The sequence below is a fragment of the Podarcis tiliguerta genome (assembly GCF_965153285.1).
Source record: "Podarcis tiliguerta genome assembly, chromosome: 4".
NCBI lineage: Eukaryota > Metazoa > Chordata > Lepidosauria > Squamata > Lacertidae > Podarcis > Podarcis tiliguerta.
Genome location: NC_139537.1, coordinates 77,244,778 through 77,271,665, shown reverse-complemented (window position 1 = coordinate 77,271,665; position 26,888 = coordinate 77,244,778). Strand labels below are relative to the sequence as shown.

Genomic DNA, 26,888 nt, shown 5'->3' with positions numbered 1-26,888 from the left:
GTAACTTCCCCAGGATTGGATTTTACACTACTCCAGCCCCCAACATGCCATTGAAATCAGCATCTCCCAGCAACAATACAGTTTGATTTTTTTAAAAGGGCACAATCCAGATGAAGGTAAGCGTTTTTATCTTCGATTAAATTCAGTGGCAGTCCAAAATCACATGTACTTTTAAAAGTGCATTTAGTTATAACAAGAGGTTGCACAAGCTGAATTTGCCAGTATGCGATTGAATCTCTCACACACATACAAGAAGCACCCACTGTTCTGCAACCAGACAAGGAAAGGGGCCCACAGGTATCCTATCATTTTCTTCAGGATTCCTGAAGGTGACCTGATAAATTTTCCTGCAGTCATGTCACCCCCCTACCCACCCACCAAAACCTGACATGACTGCAGGAAAATTTATCAAGTTACATTTGAGTTCAATGGGACATGCTCCCAGATAAGTGTGTACAGATTTGCAGCCTTATACAAAGATAAAGCATTGGATCCAGGCTAACATGTTCTGTTTCATTGCATCCACAACTCTGCGTGCAAAAAAATAACGTTTACTGTAATGCATATAGCAGCTTAAGAGAACACAATAAAAAAATACGATTTATGTTTTGTCTAAGTCAGCAGCATTATTTCTGTTAAACTGCAGTAAATGAGGCTAAAATAAGGGGCTAATCAACGGATCTAATTGCTAGTTGGGGGGGGGGGGAGGCCACCCAAGTTGAGAAAAATCTTCCTTCCCCAAACTGTACTGTGCTGTCCAATAGACTCTGATTATAGAAAGGGTATCAGGCTTTGCCCATACAAATACTAACCCTGCAAACCTATACTTCAAAGTAAACTCCGCTGAGTTCAATGGCGCTTACTCACAGGTAAGTGTCTCTAGATTTGGAGCCATAGTTTCTCTTGAGTTCCAGAAGACTCTAAAGCACTGGGCATTGTTTTTAGGAAATCCTACTTTGTTTCGCTTTCTACCAGACAGAACTAAGATGTAGGGGGGAGAGAAAGAGGAAAGGGAAAATTAACAAATTACAGGCTGCAGATTCCGGGAAGCGAAAGGCGGGAGAGGAAGGGGGGGGAGTGTGTCTTTCATGACTTAACCAATGGGCTTCAAGGTTTTTTTAGGGGGCTGATGTGTGGGTGTTTCTTGCTTCTTACATGTACAGTAATAGCCATTGTTGCCTGGTGCAGAAAATGCAGAAAGGAAAAGTGAACCTTCCTGCTAGCCGGTGGAGACGTGGAAGACAACAAAGCACCGTGTCTTTTGGGAGAGCTCCTCCCCTTCTGCCACCAGCGAGATCCACCGCTATTTGATCATGGCTTCAGCGGCGGCGGCGGGTCAGGGAAACTCTTAAACGAGCTTATTGGGGCAAATCCAGATCCCTGTTCTTGGAAACGGGTTATGAAGGACATAGAATAAAAGCTGCTTCCTTTGGAAATCTACTCCCTCCCCCCGCATCGCGCTTTGGAGAGGGGAAAAAACCGAGCGGTTTGGAATGGATACAGATCCATGCTTTTAAGGGAAGGCATCTCTTCCCACCACCCTCGCGGTTTTGGCGATGCTATTTCCAGAAGCTGAGCTAAGTAATGAGCAGCGAAGGTGGCTGCTGATGCATCTTCCTGACTCTCCTTTATGGTGGGCGAAGAGTTTGCTGCAGATCGTAATGGTCCCTGGTGATCAAAGGCAAAGACTCCCGTTCCTCGCCTGCCGGATTAGTACTCTCCCCGCCCCCCAAGTGGGCATTGCTGCCGCCACCCCGCTTGCGCAAAGTACGCAGGTATCCCCGTAGTGCCATACAGGAATACAGTATCGCACTTTCAAAAATGTTAAATCCGAGACAGCGGCTGCTGCGCATCGCCGGTACTTTTAAGAGAAGCCGTTTGCAGGAAATCGCGAGTTTGCTTTCTTGCTTTGCTTTCCAAAAAAACCAAATCTATTTGTCTATTTTTTATACAGCATCCCAGGCTACAGCGTGCATTATTTAAAACCCGAAGTTTATCCTGCCGACAACTCAGTGTTGTTGGTTTGTGGAAAGTGCTCACAAACCCCAGTTGTGAAAACATTTTGCCTTTTTCGCTCGAGATCTATAGCGGGCGAGAGCAGCCGGCAGCAGGAACCAAGTATGGCATTTGCTACCACTTTCCAGCTGCAGAGGCCTTTTTTATTCTACTCCCCGCTCCCGGCCACATTTTCCCAGCGATCCCAATTCACCCATGTGCCCTAAATCGCAGCGCCTCTTTCTAACCAGCAGCACGCCTGTTTAGGAATGCTTGCACCAGCTACTTCCATTCCCAGGCTACGGGGAGTGGGTGAGGAATACATCTGAATGAATTAACACCGGCAAATAACTGCCGGGCGCTAAGTAACCTCGTCCCCCACGCGTCCCCCTCCTTTTGTTTTCTGCAGCCGAGTGTGCCTTGGTTTTCAGATCAGGCAACCTTAAAAAGCAGCGGGGGGTTACCCCTATGTCGGGACTGCAATGGCCACAACCCAGGCGCATGCGGCCTGCGGTGCGGGAAAGGAAAGAAAGAAAAGGCTGCTGGGAAATGTAGTTCCCTTTCACCCCTTCCTCCTCCCGCTTCGCACCCTCCATTTTCTCGTTCCATGGATGACGGTGTGCGCACGCGCCGCCGCCTTCCTCGTCTCTCGCTCTCTTCCGGCCCCCCCCTCTACCTCCTCCTCCTCCACCACCATAAACCCGCGACCTCCCATTGGGCGGCCGAAGCGGAGGGGTGGAGCGCGAGGCTGAGCCGCGATTGGCCAGAGGCGCTGCCTTTAACTTGGATTATAGTTCTCGATGCGGTTGCTCCGGTTGTTAGTTTTCAAGCAGGGAAAAGAGAGAGAGAAAAAAGGCCGCCTCTGTTTTAAGCGCGGGGGGGGGGGGGGGGAGTCCTGCGAACTAAGGGGAAGGGTGCATGTGTGTGTAGAGCATCGTGCCTTTCACAGCCCACCCTCCACAACACAACACAACACGCCTCCCTCGGTCCTTGCGTTGTCAGAAACCGGGGCTCCCTCGCAGCAATCCTGGCCATCCTCGGGAGTTTCACCCGTGTTTCCAAGCACGCGTGCAAAAGCGCCAGGGTTGAAGCCCCCTCCCCTAAGCGGAGGCGAACCCCGCTCGCAAGCTCGCTCTCTTGCTTTGCTCTAAGTCAAGCAGCAACAAATAATGAAGGCACGGAAGGCCTCCGCCGCTGCCCTAAGTTGCTGCCACCCAGCGATGCAGCCGCGGCACGGCTGGATCCTTCGGCACGCGTGTGCATTCCCGGAAGCCGCAAGCAAGCCCACACTTCCAACTCTCCCGTCCCCTCCACGCGTGAGGCACGTCTGCATCGGTGGGGGAGGAAGAGTGTTTTGCTCTCGCCTGCACACGACACCCAGGATCCGCGCATCTCAGCAGCGAGCGAGCTGCCTGCTTCCTCCCCCCCACCCGCGCCTCCCTCACTTCCTTCTCCGCCAGTAGCGAGGGAGGGAAATGCAACGATTATACAGACAGAGAAGCACATCGAGCGCCTCTGCTGTTTAGTGTCGCGGCGGGGGGGTTGGTGGTGGTGGTGTTCAAGGTAGATGGGAGTGGTGCGCATGCGCCCTAGGCGGCGGGGCTGAATGTTTCCCAAGTGTTTGAAACTGGTATTTGGGTTTTCCACGTTGGATCAAGTGCGGCGCGTAGAGGAGAGGCTGCATTCATACCCACCGGCGGAACAGGAGCAGCAACTGCATTCGCCGAGAGGAGCTTCTCCTCCCCTTCTGCCTATCTGTAGGCAGAGCAGAACAGATCGTATTTGTCTTCTTTTTTTTTAAGCTTCCTCTCCTTTCCCCTCCCGTCTCTTGTACACACACAAATCCCTCTCCGATTGTTCGTACCACCTCCTTGGTGAGTTACCGACAACGACAGCCATTCAATCAGCTGCTACGGCTGCTCTGAGGCTGTAGGGACTCTCGGGCTGTGTGTGTGTGTGTGCGCGCGCCTGCCTTGCCTTGCCTGCCTGCCTTTCTACTCTGGGAAGAAAAGGACTCAGATGTAGCTCTCTCTCTCTCTTTTTTTTCTTTCCCCCCTTTTTGGAGTGGGTTCTTTTCTCCTTTTTTTGGTGAGATCCGAAGGAACAGGAGGCGGAAAAGAGAAGCGGCGAGGACGGAGACTCTGCCATTGGGGGCTGCTGTGTTTGAAAGGAAAACTCTCGCCCATTTAGGGGTGAGAGGAGGAGGAGAGAGATATATAGATATATAGATATATCTATACTCACAATTTTCGGCCGGATGAAAATGTTGAACCCTGCAAACGGAGAGCAGCTTCATTTAGCGAACTATGTGGAGGATTACCTGGACTCCATCGAATCTCTGCCCTTCGATCTGCAGAGAAATGTCTCCCTGATGAGGGAAATTGACGCCAAATATCAAGGTAAGTGCTTTTCTCCTTTATGTGTTCGTGTGCGGGAGAGTACGTAGAAGCTACATAGATGATGATGATATTATTTTGCCTTTTCTGCAGGGATGATCTCTCTCTCTCTCTCTCTTCACCACCACCCCCTCTCCCCGGTTTCATCCCGAAGCGGATGGCAAAGCTTTGAAAATCTTATTTATTTATTTTGTGAGAAGGCATTCAGAAAGCAAAAGGAAAGAGGGGCGAAAAGATTCGAGGAGGAGAGGCAGGAGAAGGGGGCTGCTCTGCAGAGATAGATGGAGGGGTGGGTTGTGTGTGTGTGTGTTTTTCCCCTTCCCTCCCCTTCCCTTCCTTGGGGCGGAACAAAAGGTCTTCTTTGGGGCTCCTGCTATTAAAGCAAAGACTTTGCTTTTTAGGTTTTTTGAAAAATTGCTGGACAAAAAAGGCGGCGGCAGCAGCAGCAGTAAGGGCAGAGGAGGGGCTGGAGGATCAGGACGCATGGGGCACTGAGGCGGCTGTTTCTCTTTTCTGGGTTGAGAGAGTATGTTTTGTGGGGACAGCGGGACAGCAGGGTGTGTGTAGGGGGGTTGTTGGAAGAAAGAGGGTAAAAAGAAGGGGGCAGCGATCCCAGTTACAACATTGAGGAATTTCTAGCCTTCGCAATGGCTGTAGTAGGAGAGAGGGTGCTAGTAAGGGAGGGGAGGGAGGATTAGATAGAGAGTGGAAGGGGGGGTGGGCAGGGCTTGTTGCCTTCGCTACTTCTTTTTTTTTCAATGGGCATTTGCTTTTAAAACAGTCCTCTCCTGTCAAGTATCTGTAAACCGGGGAGCCGGGGGGGGGGTGGAGAGAGACTATGGAAAGGGAAAAAGATTATATAAATACTGTGTGGGTTGGGGATGTACTGCTTTGCTGAGTGACCCCCCCTCCCTCTCTCTCTCTTTTTCTTTTCCTCCCTGTGCTGAAACTCATACAGTATTTTCTAGTCCTTTTTTGGCGGTGAGGGGAGGGGAGGCTGTCTTCTCCCGCACTCAAGCCTGCAGCTGGGGAAATGGTGGGGATTTTTTTTTAGTTATTGAGGGGGCTCGAAAGGTCCTTTGTCACTTGGTGCTGAGAGAGGTAAAAGGCGTGGGGGGGGGGGTGGAAAGAGTGCCACTGCTGCCGGTGGTAGAGGTGACACAGGGGTGCCCGTTACACATTCAGCTCCCCCTTTTTTCTCCAGGGGCGAGGAAGGGGGGTTGAAAACCTGGCAGGCTATTGCTGTGCTTATGAAGCGGGTGGGGGGGGCGGGGAGAGAGAACGCAGCAAGTATCCATTCGAGACCTTTCGTGCGACGAGTTTTTAATGTGTCGTAAATAGGGAGAGAGGAGAAGCGCGAGATAAAGAAAGTGACGAAACATCAAAACTTGAGGGCTTGACTGCGTGGTTAGGAGACGAGGAAGACCGGGAGGCGGGGGGCTGTTGTTTTAAAGGACAAGGGCGGGCATTTCAACCAGCTACAAGCACTCCGTACTGCGCTAAAGGGAGGCACCTTCGCGCTTCAGCTCTAGAAAGAGTGAGAAGCGCCGTCACAGCGGCTTTTATACTCACCGTCATTACCCTGTTGTGCCCGCCCCGCCTCCATTTCCCCATTATTGGCCAGAACTTCCCTCATGGAACAGCCGTGGCCCCGCCCTGTTGCCCAGGGATTGGTCCCGCTGAATTCTCTACGAAGCCCCGCCTTCTAGTGGCGCTGACGAAAGCGAACGGTGGAAACCGGGTTGGGGAGGGGGAGAGGGAGAGAGAGCGAAGGAGAGAGATAGAGAAGCAGTGGGAGGTTTGTTGTAATAGTTCGAACTGCCCCGTCCGTTTCTTAGCCTGTGATTGGCTCCTCTAGTTGCAGGAAACGTCGGAAGCTAATGGTGACTGACAGGTGGATGTGGAAATATGAGGGTCGCAGTAAGCTCCGCCTTTAAACATCTGATTGGAACGTTGGCTTAAAGCGGGTGGAGATTCGCTTGGGGCTTTCCCTTTCGATTGGCGGAGACGCGCTTAAGGCAGAGGGCGGGCTATTGGGTCCGAATCTTTACTCCGTATGGCTTGCTTCAGTCTGAGGCGGGCACTGTTTGGATTTGCCGGGTGGTGATTGGCCGACCAAGCAGATTCTTCTGCTCGCTTACGTTCCGCTGAGGAAGCCGTAAAAAGACGGCGGGGGGAGGAGAGAAACGGCTCTTAACACGGCCACTTCCCTTCTAAGAACAATGGACCCCGAAGACGCATCCCGTGGGGAGGGTGTGGCCTCCCTCCCGAAAAGGAGGAGGCGGGGCAAGGGCGGCAGGCGTTCTCTGGTTGGCTGAGAGCCCGGGTAGGTGGGTGTGATAAACAGGACCCTCTTCCAATGGCTCAGTGGGCGCGGAGACCCTTTTTTTTGTGGTGAAGGGGCGGGGCATGTAGTTACTTTTTTTTAACCCCTTCCGGCTCTTCGCCCTGTTGCTTTCCTCCTCCGGCATTTACCATGAGCAATTCTGTTTTATTTGATTTCTTCAGGTTTCTCACCGTGTGCGCTTTGGCATCAGGAGGTAACCTAAACCGACACTCTAGTTGTAAAAAACAACTCCCCCCATTTTTTGTTGCTTCGTTCCTTGCACACGTTAAGTGTTTTGGTACACGCGAGACACCTGCTAAGCACACGTCTTTTAAAATGCGAAGCAACGGAAGTTGTTATATATATATATATTTTAACCACAAGCTTTTTAATTAACTTTTCAGATTTTGCAAATTCTTTTAAACAGCATTCAGCACCAATCTCTCATATCCATGACTTCCCACCCAACCATCCATAGTGTTCTTTTCTTACTATTTAAAGCTGCTATATTACTTATGTTTTACCCATTATAAACATGAATTCAAACTTAATAAACTACCATTTCTCATATAGGTTATAGATCTACTTCTACCGCACCATTTTCCCTGACTGGGTATAGCGACTTGGGCTTGCAACCCTGTGCCCAAGACTTACCTGGGAGTAAGACCCAAGATGATGTCAGTGAGGTTGAGCTGCACCTTGCAATTTGCCCAGAAAGAGGGCTTGTTTACTTAGTATGCAGCATGCTTTTAAAATGAAGCTGCAGTCCTGTGCGTATTCAAACGTTTTAAATGTTGATTAAGCGTTTTAGGTAATTGACCTTCTTTTTTAAAAAAAGGAAAAAGAGATCTCCAAGGCAGCTCACAAAATACAAAACAAAACACCATAAGCAAAACAGAGGCAAGAACAGCTCATTTGTTAAGCCGCAGATAGAAAACAAGCAGAATAAAATCAGAGCATTCCCACAAACTGTCTTGTCAGCCCTCTGGAAAAGCACAGCTTTTGCTTGCTAGGCAGGGCAGGCCTGTACACAAAGAACCTGGTGTTAAGTTGGGTGTAAAGCAGGGGTTGGCAAAAAATTTAAGCCGTGGGCCGGTCCACTCTCCCTCAGACATTGTGGCGGGCCAGAGAAGTGGCACTGGGTGGGGGGGCTGAAAGAAGGGGCAAGTAGCCCTCCCCATGCCCCAGCTGCTGCGCTTACCTTCCCAGGGGCTGCCGCCTCTGCTGCTTCTCGTGGGTAGGCAGAGGGAGCTTGTCCGCTCCGCTCTCTGGCCCACAGGAGCACCAGGGCGGCGGTGGCGGGAAGATGAGCAGCGCGAAAGGGTTGGTTCCGGAGAGGGGTTGCTTAAAATGGCGCTCAGCCCAGCCCCCTTCCTCCTCTAGGCACGGCGGGGAGAAGCCAGGAGGAGGGAGGGAGGAGGCGCTGCCACGGTGTGTGTTTTTTGGGGGGGGGAATGGCACAGCCCGAAGGAACAGAATCCCCACGCCAATCCACGGACAGTCCACGGACCAGATCCTAAAGGCAATTGGGCCTGATCCAGCCCCTGGGCCTTAGTTTGCCGAACCCTGGTGTAAAGTATGCAAGATCCAAACTCCATTCTGGAGTTAGCATAGAGATGATAAAGAAAACAGGAAGACACAATGAGAGATAAAGGAGGTGCTGTGGGACTGGTGGAAGTCAATGTCTTGTTGTTTTAGTGTTTATAATATTAACTTGTAAGATATGGATTTGTTGTTGTTGTTGCTTTCTTTAGTTTTCGAATGTTGATTTTTGTGTGTTGTTATTTTTCAATATCTTTCGTGTTGTTGTGTGGAAAATACTAATAATGTTTTTTTAAAAAAATAATTTAAACTCCATTCTGGAGCAAGTCTACCACTGGTTGAGCTGGCCTAACCCTAGTGGAGAGGAAAGAAGCCTTTAAACAGAGCTTGAGCTATGCCCCTTTTTCCCTGACTTAGTGCTGGGCTTCCAGCTCACAGTGAGCATGCTGAATGGGCTTAGGATGCAGCCTAAATCCTCCCACCTTTTAGCCCAAGCAATGCCCCTTTTTGAGGACTTAATGCCAGCTTGACACCCACCTAATGGGCCCATTCTGAGCTAGGGAGACATGCAGGCCTATCTGGGCTGAGTAGGGGATGGGGCTGCACTAGGAGCCTCCCTGCTCAGGCAGAGATGTGTTAGATCCTAGCCCTGCTCATCCCAGAAGATCTTGCTATAAGACTACAGCCAAAGATAGTAAACATAGGGTGGAGCTAGCCTCCCTAGGAAAGGAGTTCCATTATTTTGTTCTTACTATAGCTATATGGGACATACAGTGGTACCTCAGGTTAAGTACTTAATTAGTTCTGGAGGTCCATTATTAACCTGAACCTGTTCTTAACCTGAAACACCACTTTAGCTAATGGGGCCTCCTGCTGCTGCTGCCGCGCCGCCGAAGCCCAATTTCTGTTCTTATCCTGAAGCAAAGTTCTTAACCTGAAGCACTATTTCTGGGTTAGCGGAGTGTGTAACCTGAAGCATATGTAACCTGAGGTACCACTGTATTTCAGTGCAACTCACCTCAGAGTACCTGTGTTTAGAATCCACACTTTAAAGTGTGGGAAGTTTTAGGTATCCCCCCCCCCAAAAAAAAAACCTTTTGATGACACATCTGTGACAAAGCTCAAGTGCTGTATCATGCATGAGGTTGGGAAATAATATAATCTTATCCTTTCTTCACAGAGATCCTAAAGGAGCTGGATGATTATTACGAAAAATTCAAACGGGAGACAGATGCAGTACAAAAGAGGAGGTTGTTGCACTTAATACAGAGAGCCCTGATCCGGAGTCAAGAACTGGGAGACGAGAAGATCCAGATTGTCAGCCAAATGGTAGAACTTGTTGAGAACAGAACCAGGCAAGTTGACAGCCACGTAGAACTGTTTGAGACCTGCCAAGAGACCAATGAGACGACTGGGAACAGTGGCAAAACTAACCAAGATAAGTCAAAGAACGAGACAATCACTCAGGCCGAGAAGCCCAACAACAAACGGTCCCGGCGGCAAAGAAATAACGAGAACCGAGAGAACGCTTCTAATAACCACGACCACGACGATATCACCTCAGGAACTCCTAAGGAGAAGAAAGCGAAAAAGTCCAATAAAAAGAAGCGGTCCAAGGCCAAAGCAGAGAGGGAGGCTTCTCCAGCCGACCTCCCCATTGATCCGAATGAGCCAACCTATTGTCTGTGTAATCAGGTCTCCTATGGAGAAATGATAGGCTGTGATAATGATGAGTGCCCAATTGAATGGTTTCACTTTTCGTGTGTGGGACTCAATCATAAACCAAAGGGCAAGTGGTACTGTCCCAAATGCCGAGGAGAAAATGAGAAAACTATGGACAAAGCGCTGGAGAAATCTAAAAAAGAAAGAGCTTACAACAGGTAGTTTCTAAATGAGAGGATAATAAAGCAGTGAAAACAAATATTTATTCTCTTTGCCTCACCTTTTGTGGAGGTGCCAGGATTGTAAAATGTATATTTTTTAAGGAGGTTATGAATCAAAGCATTCTTGTCATAGGGATGGCGACTGAGGAAATGTTTGTTTTTTCCTTTGATACAGCTGTCAACAAGAAAACGGTTCTTTGGGCCCAAACATACAGTTAGATGATAAAGAGTTGGCACGTAAAGTCTGGGTTCATCTTTATTAAAAACATACTTCCACAAGTTGGTAAAACTGCCCATGAAAATGTAGATAGTAAACATTTATTGGATAGCATTCCTTTTTTTTTTCTTTAAATGGGAATGCCGTTGCTCTTTCCAGAAAATTGTTCTATAGTCTGTTAAATAAACTAGCAGTGCATTGCAAACGTGTCCTAAACACATCAATCAAATCCATTATAAGAGTGTAGTATATTTATGCCCATTGATTTCACTGGGCTTAAGTGCACTTAACTCTTGAGTTGGATTATGGCTGTTTACTTGGAAATAAGTTCCGAATTTTTACAGTCCTAGCTATTTCTAGGATTGCAGCCTTACACCCAGTTTTAAACAACTTGCTGGGAATTGAGGACCATTACGTTCAATGGGACTTGCTTCTAAGGGATGTGTTTAGGATCAGGGTGCTCATTTCTTCTGGTGACGATCAATGCAATAGCAAAGAAGAAGTTACAGCATGGGTCCTGTTACATGTCAGACTCTAGCAGCTCAATAACAAATGTTTAACTTACAAGTTACAAGCTTATTTTTTAAAAAAATGTGCAAAAGGTTAAATTTTACACAACATATTTTATATACTGGCCAAATACCACAAGGGCCTTTTTAAAATGATTTAGTATATTTTGTATTTAACCAGGAAGTGGTTTAGTAATGAAACTTAACATAAATCAAAGCTTTATACTGTCACAGATAATAGTGTAGCAGTCTTTACTTTGTATAAGTTGTAAAAAAATGTACATTTTTCAAGTGGAGTTGCACTTAACTGTATTATAATTGGAAATGCATCCACATGACATGGTGTAGCCAATATGCATTTCTCTCTGTATGTATGAAAATTGTACAGCTGTGATATTAAGGAATAAATTAAACAAGTTGGATAGGCTTGTTCACTTGCTTTCCGTTTTCCTCCCCGTTTCTTGTGTTGTGTCTGCTCCTCCAGGGGAGGGACTGTCTTATCTTTTTATTTACAGACAGGGCTTAGAACAGCCTTGCATGCAAGAATAGTTATTATCGTGAACATTTTTTAACAAGTCTGCTAAGAGGCTTGGGGAGAGGGCAATGCCTTCTACCAAGCAGGCTGGCAGAGGAGGGATGGATCACTTTCGCCAGCACATTAGCTTTCTGTGCTGGTTGCAAAAGATGGGGTTTGCCTTCCTTTTGCAGCCAACATGGAAACACAAAGTTAGCTGGCAAGAGGAGGAACAGAGCAATCATTCCCCACCTCTTGGTTAAGTCCACTATATTTCCATGGCAGCTGGAAAAGACAGAATTTCACATCATCCATGACCAGCGTGGAAACCAAAACAAGCTATCACAGAAAGAAGATCACTAGCCTGGATGGAATTCGATATAAAACTGACCTAGGAAATTAATTCCAGGTACGTGACATGCAGGTTCATAAAGATCCAAAGCAACATTCGTGCAAAAGGTGAGAGAGCTGGCACTGCACAAGCTAATCTTGTTGCACAAGTGATAGCGGTGTGCCGATGCAAAAATGTTGTATATTAACATGGCACAATGCTTCTACCAGCCTAAGCAGCCTGTTGGATTTGACTGTTGCACCACATTAAGGACGGGGCTCCCACTAGTGGCGTGACCGTTGTGCTAGTGGTTGCCACAGTTTGATCCCTTTCGGAGTCAATATATAGTTCTACTCCAACGCCTTTCATTGTAGGAGTTGTGCACACACTGCTGCTACTGCTGCATTTCTCTTTCCCAGGTGCCTAACAACTACCACTTTGATTACCCATTCACAGCGCCTAGAGAGCCAATGTGGTGTAGTGGTTAAGAGCGGTGGACTCGTAATCTGGGGAACCGGGTTCGCATCTCCGCTCCTCCACATGCAGCTGCTGGGTGACCTTGGGCTAGTCACACTTCTTTGAAGTCTCTCAGCCTCACTCACCTCACAGAGTGTTTGTTGTGGGGGAGGAAGGGAAAGGAGAATGTTAGCCGCTTTGAGACTCCTTCGGGTAGTGATAAAGCGGGATATCAAATCCAAACTCCTCTTCTTCTCTATCCATCTCTTCTCAATCCCTCCTGGCCCAATTGTACTGGCCAGAATGCAGTCCGTCCTTTTCCTCATCCAAAACAACCTGTAATTGCCAAAAAGTGCAGTATTACTGCCACCACTATGTCAAGGCTCTATTACAGCCAGGGTGTAGAAGTGAGGAAGATCAGTTTCTTTGTTTATTCTATGTATATTTAAAATTTGTAAAAAAATATGCCTCTGTACCATTTATGGCTTCTTTTAATTCTGTTAAAAGAGTCACGGGTTAAGTCGCCACTCACTGTAGCTTCAATCTGCAGCCAGTAGCTCATTTTTCATATCTGCTGAAGTTAAACAATAGTTTCAGTAATGCCTGTTTTGAGACTTTGGGAGTAGAAACTGATACAAGATTTGTGCCTTCTAGATATGTGTTACTGTGATGGAGCTTGGAGTGATTTTCACCAGGGTTGTCGTGTACAGTGTCCACAAAGTCTTATCTCACAATGCTGTTTGGGTGTATAGAGTGCTAAAATAACATGACTGCTATGCAAATATCATCTAGGAAATTAAACTGATGTATGAACTTCATAGTTACTTCACGCTGGTTTATATGCCAAGGGGTGCTCCCCAAAAATATGGCAGAGCTGAGCTGATACTTTTATATGACACTTCATACCTCTGGGAAATTAACAGACTGGAAAAGATCTGAGGGTCTGCTCATATATTTCCCACTTGAAACCTCAGAAGAGGTCCCTGTTGAGTTGAAAGATCTAGTAGCAGCGTAACAACAGCTGTGAAAAAGACACTTAAAATAGAAGTCTGCGGGATCTCCCAATAAAAAATTAAAATATATGCAGCCATCTTTCCTACTTTTCATTGGGGAAGATAATACTGTTCTGATTTAAGCAACTCTACTTGCCTAGAGATTGCTGCATATCTTCTCATCCACTTTCCCTAGTAGTTTTTTTTTGTGTGGAACAAATGCAATAACCCCCCCAGCAGACAACATCAACTAAATTTGGTTAACTTAACCTAGCAGCAGCCCCTGCCCCAAAGAAAACACAATGCAACCAATCAGTTGCTACCAGCCATGCCCTGGGCCCTCTCAATCTCTTGCTCTGCCAACAAAATCAAGATACCTACCCACACGATGTTGAAGCAAAAGCATGGCTCGTATATTACCAAAAAAAGAGAAAGTTTATTGTTGGGCCCCACCCCCATGCCTCTTTCCTCCCCTGTCTCTCCACTTCTCTCGGGAAGTTACCTGCTAAAGCACAAGGATCACTAGAGGAAACTAAAGCCATACTAAGCTTAGCACACTTGTTCCAAAGATTGGGACATGGGCATGCTATTTCTGAACAGATACACCTATGGCATTAAATGGCAATATTTCCTTAAAAATATAAAAATAAAGGGAAAGAGAAAGTTGTGCACATTTCAAAATGATTTTGTAGTCACCTGGGCCACAGTCTTGTCATTGGTGATCAACCTTCATAACGCTTGGAAGAATTCAATCTCTAGGCAGACTGCATGGCTCCATAAACAAAATCAGACAATCTGACTTGCAATCTGACTTCCATTGGGTAGCTTAGAAATTTGGTTCAAAGTTAATTTTAAAACTGTCATGCCTTTCTTTGAGAGTGTTAGGCATAGGCGCTCAGCAATTTATCAAACACTGTCATGCTTGAAGTTCTATTTCTCTTCTTAAGAGACGCCAAATAATTGCCCACTGAAATGTCAAGGCAGCAGAAAACGTAAATGATAAAAGGCAAGCAACTTAAAACTGTAGGAAAATGTTAAGGGGATATGAAAACTGTTGGTGATTAAACTGTTGGTGATGTGATATTATGGAAGGCACTTGAATTAGTAAATTGTTAGTAAACTGCTTGGGGCTGAACCCCAGCCACCTGCAACTGGCCCCACATTAATTCCCTAGAGCTTCGCCTCCCTACCCTATTTCATTACTAAACTCAATTTTCACTTTCCCAAACCAATTTCTAAAGCCGCTTGAATTCTGCAGCAATACTGTGCACCCATTTTCACCCCACGCTGATATCTGTTGCTGCATCTTTAAGAAGAATAAAATCTTAAGAGTAAGCCTTTCAGTTAAGTTCAGCTGACAGGTGTTTGCAAAACATCTCCTCCCCCAAAAATGTAAGCTTTGGGGGATTTTCAAAAAGCATTTTTGAAAGAATTGCCCTACATGCCATACATCTGGGTCTTCCCGGACATTTTTGCCAATTCGGCAAAAATCTGCCCGGACGTCGTTTTTAACACAATTTCCAGGAAAACCCAGACATTAGGCAGCCCTAAATTATTACATTGAATAGGCAGCTTCATGTTGAAGACAGCATGTGGTACTAGGAGTGAAATACAATGTGTGATAGGGTATGGAACATGGGTTTGAGACAGAAATATCAAAGTTGGAAAAAGACTTACTTCAAAGTAAAATAAAATAATATCCAAAATGTACAGATTACTGCTGGACTGGGAGGTTAAGGATGAAAAGGTCAAAGAAGTGATGATCAAATGGTCAAAGAACTTTGGTTATTCCATCCAGATGGATGATTGGGGAAAATTATGGCAAAATACCCCTTAAAATTCACGGCTTGCTACACAATAAAGGATTTTTTTTTAAGTTATGGTACATGACCCCCAGCAAATTGGCCAAAATATATAAAACAAACTCAAATGCATGCTGGAGGTGTAAGCAAATGAAAGGAACAATCTACTATATGTGGTGGGGTTGTAAAATCAAGCACTATTTTTTCAACACTGCTTTGAAATTTAAGTTGTGCCCTCACTTCTTTGTGTTGACTTGAAACTGTTGTGACTTTGTTGCTGCGTTTATCTTCCATGCAAATTCTTTTGAGGCCAAGTGCATTGCTTTTTCTTCATTTTCCTCTGACGGCTATAATTTCAGTTATGATCGAGTATGATAATTATTATTATCGTAATTTACTTTTGTTGGCAGTGTGCAAGAAAAAATCAGGTTGGTCACTGCACAAGAAGTGCTATTTCTTGTGCCAAATGAGGCATCAAATATATTTTAATATCCACATGTTTCTCAACGTGTTAGCCTTAAATCAAGCACGCAGTTGCTCAAATTGTTGAAATACACCTTGAATAAAAAGTGTACTGTCATTAAAAAAAAAAAAAATGGGCTAGGTTCTCTATAGCATGGTGTAATGGTTCTAGGGGTTGCTTGTGCGTAAGCCGGTGCAAACACCTGGCTGGGTTGCCTGAGTGAACCTTTTCTGTCCGGACAGCCACTCACCCGTTGCTGTCTCAATCGCTGGCAGAATCCGTCAGTGGGCATTTCTTAAACTTCTTCCAGCAAAGAAGCTCTTTGACGCCTAGTCTTCTCCTACTCTCTCTGCGCGAAAGCCTTCTGCGCAAGGAGGGCGTAGGCAGCGGAGGACCTCTACTCTCCCCGCTGGTCCCTGGCAAGGAGTCATGGGACCGCCTCGCCGCTTCCCCCATATGCCCCCCTTCTCCACTGGTGCTACGCTGATTCTCTTCCCCAGAAGATGGGCTGCCTCTCCCAATCCTGGGACGCTCTCTGGAATCCCTCTGGATTTTGCTCTCTCCCTCCGGCACTGATGGCAGTTCACTGACACATAGGTAGGCAAACTAAGGCCCAGGGGCCGGATCTGGCCCAATCGCCTTCTCAATCTGGCCCACAGATGGTCCGAGAATCAGCGTGTTTTTACATGAGTAGAATGTGTCCTTTTGTTTAAAATGCATCTCTGGGTTGTTTGTGGGGCCTGCTTGGTGTTTTTACATGAGTAGAATGTGTCCTTTTATTTAAAATGCATCTCTTGGTTATTTGTGGGGCATAGGAATTCGTTCATTTCCCCCCCCAAAAAAAAAAGTCCGCCCCCCCCCCCCAAGGTCTGAGGGACAGTGGACCGGCACCCTGATGAAAAAGTTTGCTGACTCCTGCTCTATGAAAAACATGTACAGTATTTTAAACCACATTTCTTTCTGGTTTTGTGATATACAGTGGTACCTTGGGTTACAGACGCTTCAGGTTACAGACTCCGCTAACCCAGAAATAGTACCTCGGGTTAAGAACTTTGCTTCAGGATGAGAACAGAAATCGTGTGGTGCTGGCGTGGCGGCAGCGGGAGGCCCCATCAGCTAAAGTGGTACCTCAGATTAAGAACAGCATCAGGTTAAGAACAGACCTCCAGAACGAATTAAGTTCTTAACCCAAGATACCACTGTCACACTTACCTGGGAGTAACCTGCATTGAACTCAGTGCGTAGACAAGCAGAGGATTCTGACTGCAGTAAGTCTTTCTGTTCTACTTCCTGGCTGGAGGGACATTATTTTCTGCTCTTGGGTATCCTAGCAACACCACCTACCTTTGCCATGCTTTGTGGGGCTTCTTCGGGCTACCAAAGACACCCCCCAACCCAAAAAAGGGGCTGGTGTGTGGAAGGGGCCAGTGGCACATTTAGCAAATGTCCAGAATTGCGTCCCCATTTCCACCATTTAATGGTAGACAATGAGCTGTGCTCCAGCAAAGGCAAGCTTTCCACGTGTCCCTATTTTACAGGGACAGTACTGGATTTATACAAGCCGTCCTGGTTTCTGACTGATCCCAGAATGTCCCGCTTTTCCTTAGGACATCCCTATTTTCATCAGAGAAACGTTGGAAGGTATGGAGTTAAGGTATGGAGTTGGAAGGGACGCGGGTGGCGCTGTGGGTTAAAGCCTCAGCGCCTAGGGCTTGCCGATCGAAAGGTCGGCGGTTCGAATCCCCGCAGCGGGGTGCGCTCCCGCTGTTCGGTCCCAGCGCCTGCCAACCTAGCAGTTCGAAAGCACCCCTGGGTGCAAGTAGATAAATAGGGACCGCTTACTAGCGGGAAGGTAAACGGCGTTTCCGTGTGCCGCTCTGGCTCGCCAGAGCAGCGATGTCACGCTGGCCACGTGACCCGGAAGTGTCTTCGGACAGCGCTGGCCCTTGGCCTCTTTGAGTGAGATGGGCGCACAACCCTAGAGTCTGTCAAGACTGGCCCGTACGGGCAGGGGTACCTTTACCTTTTTATGGAGTTGGAAGGTATGAGTTATCAGAGAGAAATAAACAACCTTTGGAAGACATCTGGAGAGAGCCCTGTATGGTGAAGTTTCTTTAATGTTTTGTTCTGTTTTTTATATATGTTGGAAGCTGCCCAGAGTGGTTGGGGCAATCCAGTCAGATGGGCAGGGTATAAATATTATTATTATTATTAATCGTAGAAATGTTGGAGGGCATGCCAAGGGTTGCCTAGCTGATGCTGACATTTCCAAGTAAACCATCATATTTTCATAAGCTCATTTCCTATCATGCAATAATCTCCCCCCTCGCAGAACCTAAACGTGTCTTCCAAAGGCAAGGGAATGGGGAACCTCCAGGATTTTCTAGTTGTACTTTGGACTCTTTATGGAAGTGAGAGCTGGACCATAAAGAAGGCTGATCAATGAAGAATTGATGCTTTTGAATTATGGTGCTGGAGGAGACTCTTGAGAGTCCCATGGACTGCAAGAAGATCAAACGCATCCATTCTTAAGGAAATCAGCCCTGAGTGCTCACTGGAAGGACAGATCGTGAAGCTGAGGCTCCAATACTTTGGCCACCTCATGAAAAGAGAAGACTCCCTGGAAAAGACCCTGATGTTGGGAAAGATGGAGGGCACAAGGAGAAGGGGACGACAGAGGACGAGATGGTTAGACAGTGTTCTCGAAGCTACAAACATGAACCTGACCAAACTGCGGGTAGCAGTGGAAGACAGAAGTGCCTGGCGTGCTCTGGTCCATGGGGTCACGAAGAGTCGGACACGACTGAACGACTAAACAACAACAACACTTTGGACTCTTCCTAGGTCCCATTCTTGCCCAGACCGACATCCTTCCCTGACCTTGCTGCGTACACTTCTCAGATGCTTTCGTCTGGCAGGAATGACTCCTTGGACGATCATATTGTAGCACCCTGCTTGTGGTTAACGCTTAGCTGGAATGAAATATTCAACGCAGCAATAGAGAAATTAAAATAATAATTTATTTGTCAGACAAATAAATGATTGGCACAGTGGTATATTTACCAAAAGCTCTGCACCACCCCAGCCCTGGTGGCCAGCACTTATATTCCCTCAGCCCAGACTCCTTACTCCTCCTTTGGCTGCCTCTGTCCAATCAGCCTGGTTGAAATTCCTATTGGCTGTTTGCTAGAACCAATCATAAAAGATACACCCATTTCCTATTACCTTTTATGGGAGACAAAGAGCTATATTTCCTTCTATCATATATCTTACATTTGTCTTGACAAGGCATCTTAATTATCAGATCCCCTATGCCCTTTGCTCTTCTGCTCTTGGCTCTTCTTTAACCTTCTCAGGATATCTTAAACCTTGAGAAGATATGGCTGAGTTTGAGTAATTACCAACTCTAATTAATGTTTTTGCAGCTTGGATTGTATTCTGTAATCTGTATGACCTTTGTTCCCAGCTTTTGCTCCTTTTTACAACTTTGAAGTACTGCAACAAATCAATGAGGGGCCCTGTTCAGAAAAATAAATATCTGCCAAGGCTAAACATCTGCCAAGGCTGGAGCAAGCATCTGAAGCAAGCATCTACAGATATATTTTTAAGCTTATTTAAAATACAGATCTTTGATCAGATGCCTCAATATTTCATCAGCTGGAGAAAGGAGCATGTAGAAACCTAGGTTAACAGTCACACAGGAACATAGGAAGCTGCCTTATACGAAGCAAGACCGTTGGTCCACCTAATTCAGTACTGTTTACACTGACTGGCAGCACCACCCCAGGGTTTCAGGCTGTCTCTCCCAACCCCACCTCGAGATGCCAGGTTTTGAACTTTGGGACCTCTGCTTGGGAAACAGATGCTCCACCACTGAGCTGCACCCCTTCCACACTTTTGCATCTTGCTCCACCCACCCACTGGTATGCAGCCCCCCCCCCAAGCTTGTCCATGAGGGAATGAGGCCTGGCAATGCCACACACACACTGTGATTTTGACCCTGAGTCGGTTTTTACAACGGATACAGAGTGGAACAGACCATCTCCTGGCAAGGGGCAGGTGGTCAGGAGCATCTTCATGGAAAACTTAGAAGAACACAACAAACAGGAAAGCTAGTAAATGCATTTATTGTCTCGCTTGAAGGAGGAAAGCACCTAACTCCACCTATATACAAAAAAAGTCCAGCACGACCTAGTGATTTAACTATGTAATGGCATTAGCCACAAAAACTCATTATATTAGCCTGTAGGGACCGCCTATGAGGCCGCTTTGAGCAAACTTGGGTGCCATTCAAGAGCAGCAAATTGCAGGTTATTTATTTTAGTTACCAAACCTGGCTAACCCACCCTTTCGTTCCAAAGTGAGCAAAGGCTCCAGGGACTGAGGAGGCGCTAAGGGATGACCACCAAGCCAAAAGTTCTGTTCAGTATATGAAGACAGTGTCAGGAACAGAACCAGAGTGGGCCTTGAACCTCAGACTTGAAAGGCGGCAGGCATGGATTCACCTTATGCACCATTTCTGAGCTTTAACTGAAAAAGGAGGCACTGCAAGGGCAGAGGGAGCCAAGGAAATATCCCTGGTTCCCCTTCCAAATTCATTGGCATATAGATGCTTCAAAAGCTCAGCTCTAGGAAACAGCCAGGAAATGTATTCCACACAGACCCCGGGCTCTCACAGCTTTTGCTCTCACAGAAGTCAATTTCAAAACATTTCCTTCAACGAATTTCTCTTCTTTTCCATTACGGTTCCCACCAGGTTGCAAATATATTTATTGGAAGTGCAGACATCCCTCTTCTTTTTAATTAAAGCTCTCTTTCATACAGTGTGTTTTGTTTATAAAGTGTGTGATTCCCTTCTAACTTTTGCTTTGAGAAGCATATATAATTAAGTAATTGGCATCGTGGATCCTCTTTCATCTAGCATCCAAGCAGGTTTTGTTTCCATCACCTCACTTTGACTTAAGGTTTTGTTCAGTTATCATTCAATCTATTTCTGATGCTCAGGCTGTGAATGACGTTGCTTGTATAGCCAAAACAGCACCACTCACACGTGTTTGAACTCACATGCATGTCCAGCACTCAGGTTTCGTAATATACACACTAATGTGTATATTCGATTAGATTCAAACGCCAATGTTTAGAATATTTTGCTAAAGTGTCTGTTATGAATATGTGTTTTACCCTTAACCTTATGCCCACAAGACGTTCCCACACAAAAGGAATAAAGAAAGCTTGGTTTATTATACGAAATGAAAATGGCGAAATATATAAATGCTGTTTCAGACAGCAAAATTACCATTTAAGCAGGCAGCAAAACCTATAACACATACACACCTAAAGAGTGGAAGAATCCCTACCTATTCTCAAAAGCCTATAGAAGTGTGACAATTTTGTCCAACAATTTTGTCCCAGAACAAGTTGGACAGATAAACATAGTTTCTCTTATTTTGCACAGTTCGTTCTGCGATTTTTATTATTTTGTCAGCTTTGTTCCAGATTTGTTAGTGATTTCCAGATTTCTTAGTGATGGGGAGAGGTAATGAGCGATGCAGTATACTGAAGCTCTGTTCTCCCACCCCTCTGCAAAACTTTCCCCACACTTTGCAGTACATTTCCTCAGCACTTTTCTTATTGCAACAAGTCCCGTCTTTTGGAGAAGCACGTTTGTATTCACAATTGTTTTCACTAGCAATTGCACTATAACTGTGCAACCCGAAATGGCTAGGATATGACTGAATTCCACCCGAAAATCACAACAGTCTGGAAGCTCCTACATAGTTTGTAATACATTGGTACAGGGATCGGCAAATCCAGGAAGACTTCCTGGATGCACTTTACCAGAGTATCCTGCTGGGAAATTCTCCTTGCCTCTCTTGACACCGCTTTACCATAAAGAAGAAGAAGAAGAAGAGTTTGGATTTGATATCCCGCTTTATCACTACCCGAAGGAGTCTCAAAGCGGCTAACATTCTCTTTTCCCTTCCTCCCCCACAACAAACACTCTGTGAGGTGAGTGGGGCTGAGAGACTTCAGAGAAGTGTGACTAGCCCAAGGTCACCCAGCAGCTGCATGTGGAGGAGCGGAGACACGAACCCGGTTCCCCAGATTACGAGTCCACCGCTCTTAACCACTACACCACACTGGCTCATAGAGTACGTCTTTCCTGCCAGATGTTTTCACTTGCCCTCTGAGCATGCCATTCTGCAGGCTAGAAATGCTGTGGTATCTCCTCTACAGATCCCGTTGCTGGATCCAGAATGGGGCTGTGCAGGTTGTAAATATATGGGCTACTTGACCAAGCCACCCCCCCCCCCACACCGTTTGAACATAGCTTAGAAGTAGATTAAGAACAAATACAAATATATATCCAATGAAATCACCATATTGCAATGAAACAAAAAGAACCGAGAGTTAAAAACCAGAGAAATGCTAAAAAATAATTTGGAGCGGCAAAGTTAGAGAAAGCAGCACTGGCTCTAAAGCTGTGGAGGATTGCTGTCACTAGAACAGCAGGAGCAGAAATATCCTGCTAGATATAAAATTGCTGAAGGCACATTTGTTCTGGTAATGGGGGAATACTTTAAAACAGTGGTTCTGAAAGGGTGTGGCAGGAAGATTCAAGGACAATCAAAGAAACATGTAAACATTTCAGTGAAATATTCTGAAAGTGTGGCCCAGAGAAAAAGCTTTGAAAAACACTGCTAAAATATACTATAGTACCGGAATTAGGATGAAAACTGGATGGAGCATGGTTTCCCTTTTATTTCCACTAGGTGGGGGTGCAGAGTTAGGAACAACTTTTTTGCTTGCATGACTACAGCAAAACAACCCTTGAAATTATGTTAGGAGTTATAATACTTTCTTCATTTCACAATCTTTTGCAACAGATTAAAAAATTTAAGGTTGCTTATGCAAACTTCTCACTAGAGTTTTCATTGTCTGGCCTTTGTATGATAGCATTTGAATGCCTAGTTTGCAAACTCCATTAAGAGGCACCCTGGTGCACCTACATTGACAGGCTATAGTTCTTCGAAACTGGAATATGGCTGGACCATGTGGCTACACTAGCTCACAGGTTAACTTCCTCTATGTGGAGGAATTTAAGCCATCAGAAACTCTGTATGCAAGAACAATAGCTCCGAAGGCTCCCATCTACAAATTGGTAAGCCTGATAAGAAAACAAAGAATGTAATAAAGGGAACATAGTGGCATGAATTTGACTGTCTTGATTAATATAATTGGGCCTCTCACCTTGAATGGCCCTTGATGAAAATGTCACGCCCCCCCCCTTTGGCATGTGAAGCTCTCTAGGGGGGCAGAGGAACTTCCGTTGCAGTTTTGAAACTGGACAGAAGCAGAGTTTGGATAATTTTGAGCTCTAAATTTAGCTGGGTGGAAGCAGCTCACGTACATGTGACATGTGTGCAGATCTAGACTGTTGCTTTGGGAAACTGATGCCATATTAGGAGTTTTGCTGTAGTTCTTGCTTCCGTTAGGTTCCACTGTGTATTTGTAAATACAGTAAAGCTGATATTACACTGAATGTGCTCTCTCATTCTCCCCCCGCCCCCCCTCTCTCTCACACACCCACACACCCTATCTATCCAGGTAGTGACTACTCCAGCACACTTCATCTTTCAGAGAAGTGAGGAGTAGCCGACTTTAGCTGAAGTCTCACTGGAGTGGAAAACTGATCCGGTGCACATGCCAAGATAAAGTAAACAGAGCTAACAGCAATCAGACAATTTCCCCAGGAGAAGATAGAAGCCATTATAAGAAAGAATGGTGAAATCAAATTAGTGATTTCCCAAGGAACTTAAATCAACCTTGAAGGAGTATTTGATCAGCAGCCACAAGGAGTGAAAGTTGATGTGAGAGCCCAGCTGCAGAGCATCCAGACAAGATGGGTTGAGGATATCAATTATTATTATTATTATTATTATTATTATTATTATTGTCATGTTTATATACCGCCCTTTATCCGAAGATGTCAGGGCGGTTCACAAGATGAAAATACAGGCTAAAACACCGCCATTAATGAGATGCCTAAGTACTTGATAGTTGGATAGATAGATGATAGATAGATAATATGCAGCATAACAACATTAACTTATAACAAAGAACAATTATGAGTAAGCACACACTTAGTGTCTTTGTGAACACTCGGGTTGTGTACTGCCAGCTGAGAATTGAGAGACTTTAGGCCAAAGTAGCTGTGACATGGGAGGTCAGATATATGGCTAGGATCTCTGAATTCTTTTTTTAGAAACAGCCCAAGGAAAACACTCTGCTTCAGCTAAGCAAGTCTCAATCCAGTCAGTACACAGATGCAGGATTTTCTGGGAACCCTATGTACACCATCTTGCATTCCATGGAAGCTGATTTGATCACCAAATCCAACAGCTGCCATAATACCAAGGGAGCCCTTTATGCTGTTTTCCCAATTAAAATGGCCTCCTCTTCAACAAGTTATTTTCCCCAGTGTGGTGTAGTGGTTAAGAGCGGTAGACCGGGTTCGTGTCTCCGCTCCTCCACATGCAGCTGCTGTGGGCCAGTCACACTTCTTTGAAGTCTCTCAGCCCCACTCACCTCACAGAGTGTTTGTTGTGGGGGAGGAAGGGAAAGGAGAATGTTAGCTGCTTTGAGACTCCTTGGGGTAGTGATAAAGCGGGATATCAAATCCAAACTCTTCTTCATCATCTTCATTATCATCTGTGGTGAACATACAAGAACCATAGAGCAACCAGTATGTGTTCCTTCACAGATCAAACTGGTGGACAGGGAATTTTTAATTGGGGTTGACACACGTACCTTTCTTTCTCTAGTATGATTTGGTCGCACACAGCTGCCACTTTGATCTTTGGAAACAAACTGTGGGAGAGCCTACTGAAAACGGGCTGATGAGTTTCAGCCCATCAGCAATGACCACAAGTTGCCCACCCTGCTGCCGGCAGTAAATCACACCATGCAAGTTGGAGTCAACTCTTTATTAGCAAAAACACCTTCTGTCCAGTAGTGTCAGGCCTAATGAGTACAGCGGCTCACCCCCAGGAGGTCTTGCTACATGGATCAGTTGCCAAGATGGAAAGTCCCTGCCTCCCCACAACCGTTTTAAGTCCTCTCCTCTCCAGGGTTTTTTTCCAAGCAATCGGAGACTGCAGACCAAGAGCTATGAAGTTTGGTGCTAGAGAGGGTGTGACCCGGTGGAATGAAAAGCACAAATGAAGGAGTGTGAGAAGGAAAACATTGGCAACGGCCAAATGCTTCAGAAGAAAATTGCATGATTTGAAACAGTCAGCCAAGTATTTGCTATAGGCCAATCGTAACAAAACAACCTATGGTCACATAAAGCATTCTTATTAACCACACAAGACATAACCGGCTGTGTTCTTAGATAAATAAGGTATACTATTCATTGTATCAAATGATGGACCTTATGCATGAACTGACTAGAGAATGATCTGATCCACTGGGTCTTCTGCTTTGTTCGTTTGTTGAACTTTATGAGTTACTTCTGTTGAAATTTACAATTTGATACAATGAATAAAGGTAAAGGGACCCCTGACCATTAGGTCCAGTCGTGGCCGACTCTGGGGTTGCGGTGCTCATCTTGCTTTATTGGCCGAGAGAGCCGGCGTACAGCTTCCGGGTCATGTGGCCAGCATGACTAAGACGCTTCTGGAGAACCAGAGCAGCACATGGAAACGCCGTTTACCTTCCCGCTGGAGCGGTACCTATTTATCTACTTGCACTTTGACGTGCTTTCGAACTGCTAGGTTGGCAGGAGCAGGGACCGAGCAATGGGAGCTCACCCCGTCGCAGGGATTCAAACTGCTGACCTTCTGATCAGCAAGTCCTAGGCTCTGTGGTTTAACCCACAGCGCCACCCGTGTCCCTCTGGATACAATGAATAGTATCTTATTTATCTAAGAACACAGCCCGTTACTTCTTGCAGGCCAATCGTATACCTCTAATGTGCAAATATATATATATATATTTCAAGGTTCCCTTCCAACTCTACAATTCTTTTTAATCCAGGCCTTTCCAAACAAATATACAAGAAGCAACCAAAACAACTTCCAAAAGTGCTTTGTTAGCCCAGAGCAAAGCAAAAATAACGTTTTGTGGTGACAAGCCAGCTCTAGGGTCCTCCCACCCATGGAGTGGCCATTCTATTCTATTAGCTATTCAAGCTTTTAACACCAAGTAGTGTTTGGCTGAACTTACTTTTGACATTTCCACATGGAATACCAGCTTCAACTTCCAACTGGAAAGGGTTCAAGAGTTTAATTACAAAGACTTTAGGCTTACTGTCCTATGTGGGGAATGCGGCTGTGTATCTTCAAGTGACTATGTTTCTTGAAATGATTGTTGAATTTGCTGTTGTTGGCAGGCCATGATTAAGCTGAGCATCTCCTTTGGGTAATCAGATTCTAAAGGTTCAGCTCTCTTGTATCCAGGGCAAATAAACCTAGATTTGCACCACCTATGAATTTAATCTGACATGTCTTACTCACCACAATTTTAAAGAAGTTTCCTAAATAATGGCATTGCCAGATCCTGTTTACAGATACAGGATAACATTAACACTCGAATGAGTGTTCTGTCTTGAGTTTTGCTACCTGGCCAATTTAACATAATTCCATAATTCTTGTCCCTGTGGAATTGGAGAAGAGTCTGTGGGCTATGCTTTTTAAATATTGCAGTTGGGAGTCAGGAACCCAGAGGACGGCTGATTCTTCTTCTTTAACAACTGTACCTGCAAGACTCTGATCTCTTACTGTTTGAGTGATGAATGGTTCTTAGGTTATTGAACAGGTAGCTGTTGATTTTTTCTTTCATCAAAATTAATTAGGAAGCAGGTGGTCATTTTTTTCTGCTGGTGCCTCTGTGAATCTTAGATTACCCTGTGTGTTACTTTTCATTGGTCGGCGATCATAAAAAATGATCTATGTTATAGTGTGATGCTCTAGTACCTGTTTCCTCAATATGTTCACGCAGATGGGAGCAGTAAATTTTGGCACAAAGGTAGTTTCTTCTTCTGAAAATTGTGGGTTGATACCAGTCTAGAGATGTTCCATTCAAACTGACACAGCACTTACTTCTAAATAAGAACGCTTTAGTCTTAACAAAAGCACAACTCATGCCCGTTAGGTGCAACACCTTATCACAGGGGTTGGGAATGTTTTTTGACTCCACAGGCCAGTTCCTTATTGGGATCGGCTTTGCAGGCCAAATCTGACAGGTAGTTGGGGCTTCCCAACTGTTAAATCACATGGCACCATTATGTCACAAGGGGTGTGTGTGTCAAACTGTTTTGCAAGTCTCTTTGCCACTTCTCAGAAAGAAGTCCTGCCTGCCCATCCCACAGGCAACAAAAAGGTGTGCAGGGTTTTTAGGAGCCAGCCATACCCTCCAGTCTTCCATTCCATTTACCGTATTTTTCGTTCTATAAGACGCAC

General features: G+C 45.6%; 1 protein-coding gene across 4 annotated transcripts; it reads left to right on the top strand.

Annotated features, from left to right (window-relative positions):
- The first annotated feature begins 3,192 nt into the window (after positions 1–3,192).
- Positions 3,193–11,307, top strand: ING1 (inhibitor of growth family member 1). 4 transcript variants are annotated; one of them, XM_083438083.1, is made up of 2 exons: positions 3,193–4,394; positions 9,440–11,307. In XM_083438083.1, exons 1-2 carry the CDS (start codon positions 4,253–4,255, stop codon positions 10,141–10,143), a joined length of 846 nt encoding a protein of 281 aa, XP_083294209.1. In that variant the 5' UTR covers positions 3,193–4,252; the 3' UTR covers positions 10,144–11,307. The 4 variants fall into 4 exon arrangements, with proteins under 4 accessions (XP_083294209.1, XP_083294211.1, XP_083294210.1 ...); XM_083438085.1 differs by lacking the exon at positions 3,193–4,394 and adding an exon at positions 6,182–6,311; XM_083438084.1 differs by lacking the exon at positions 3,193–4,394 and adding an exon at positions 6,830–6,931.
- Positions 11,308–26,888: the final 15,581 nt, after the last annotated feature.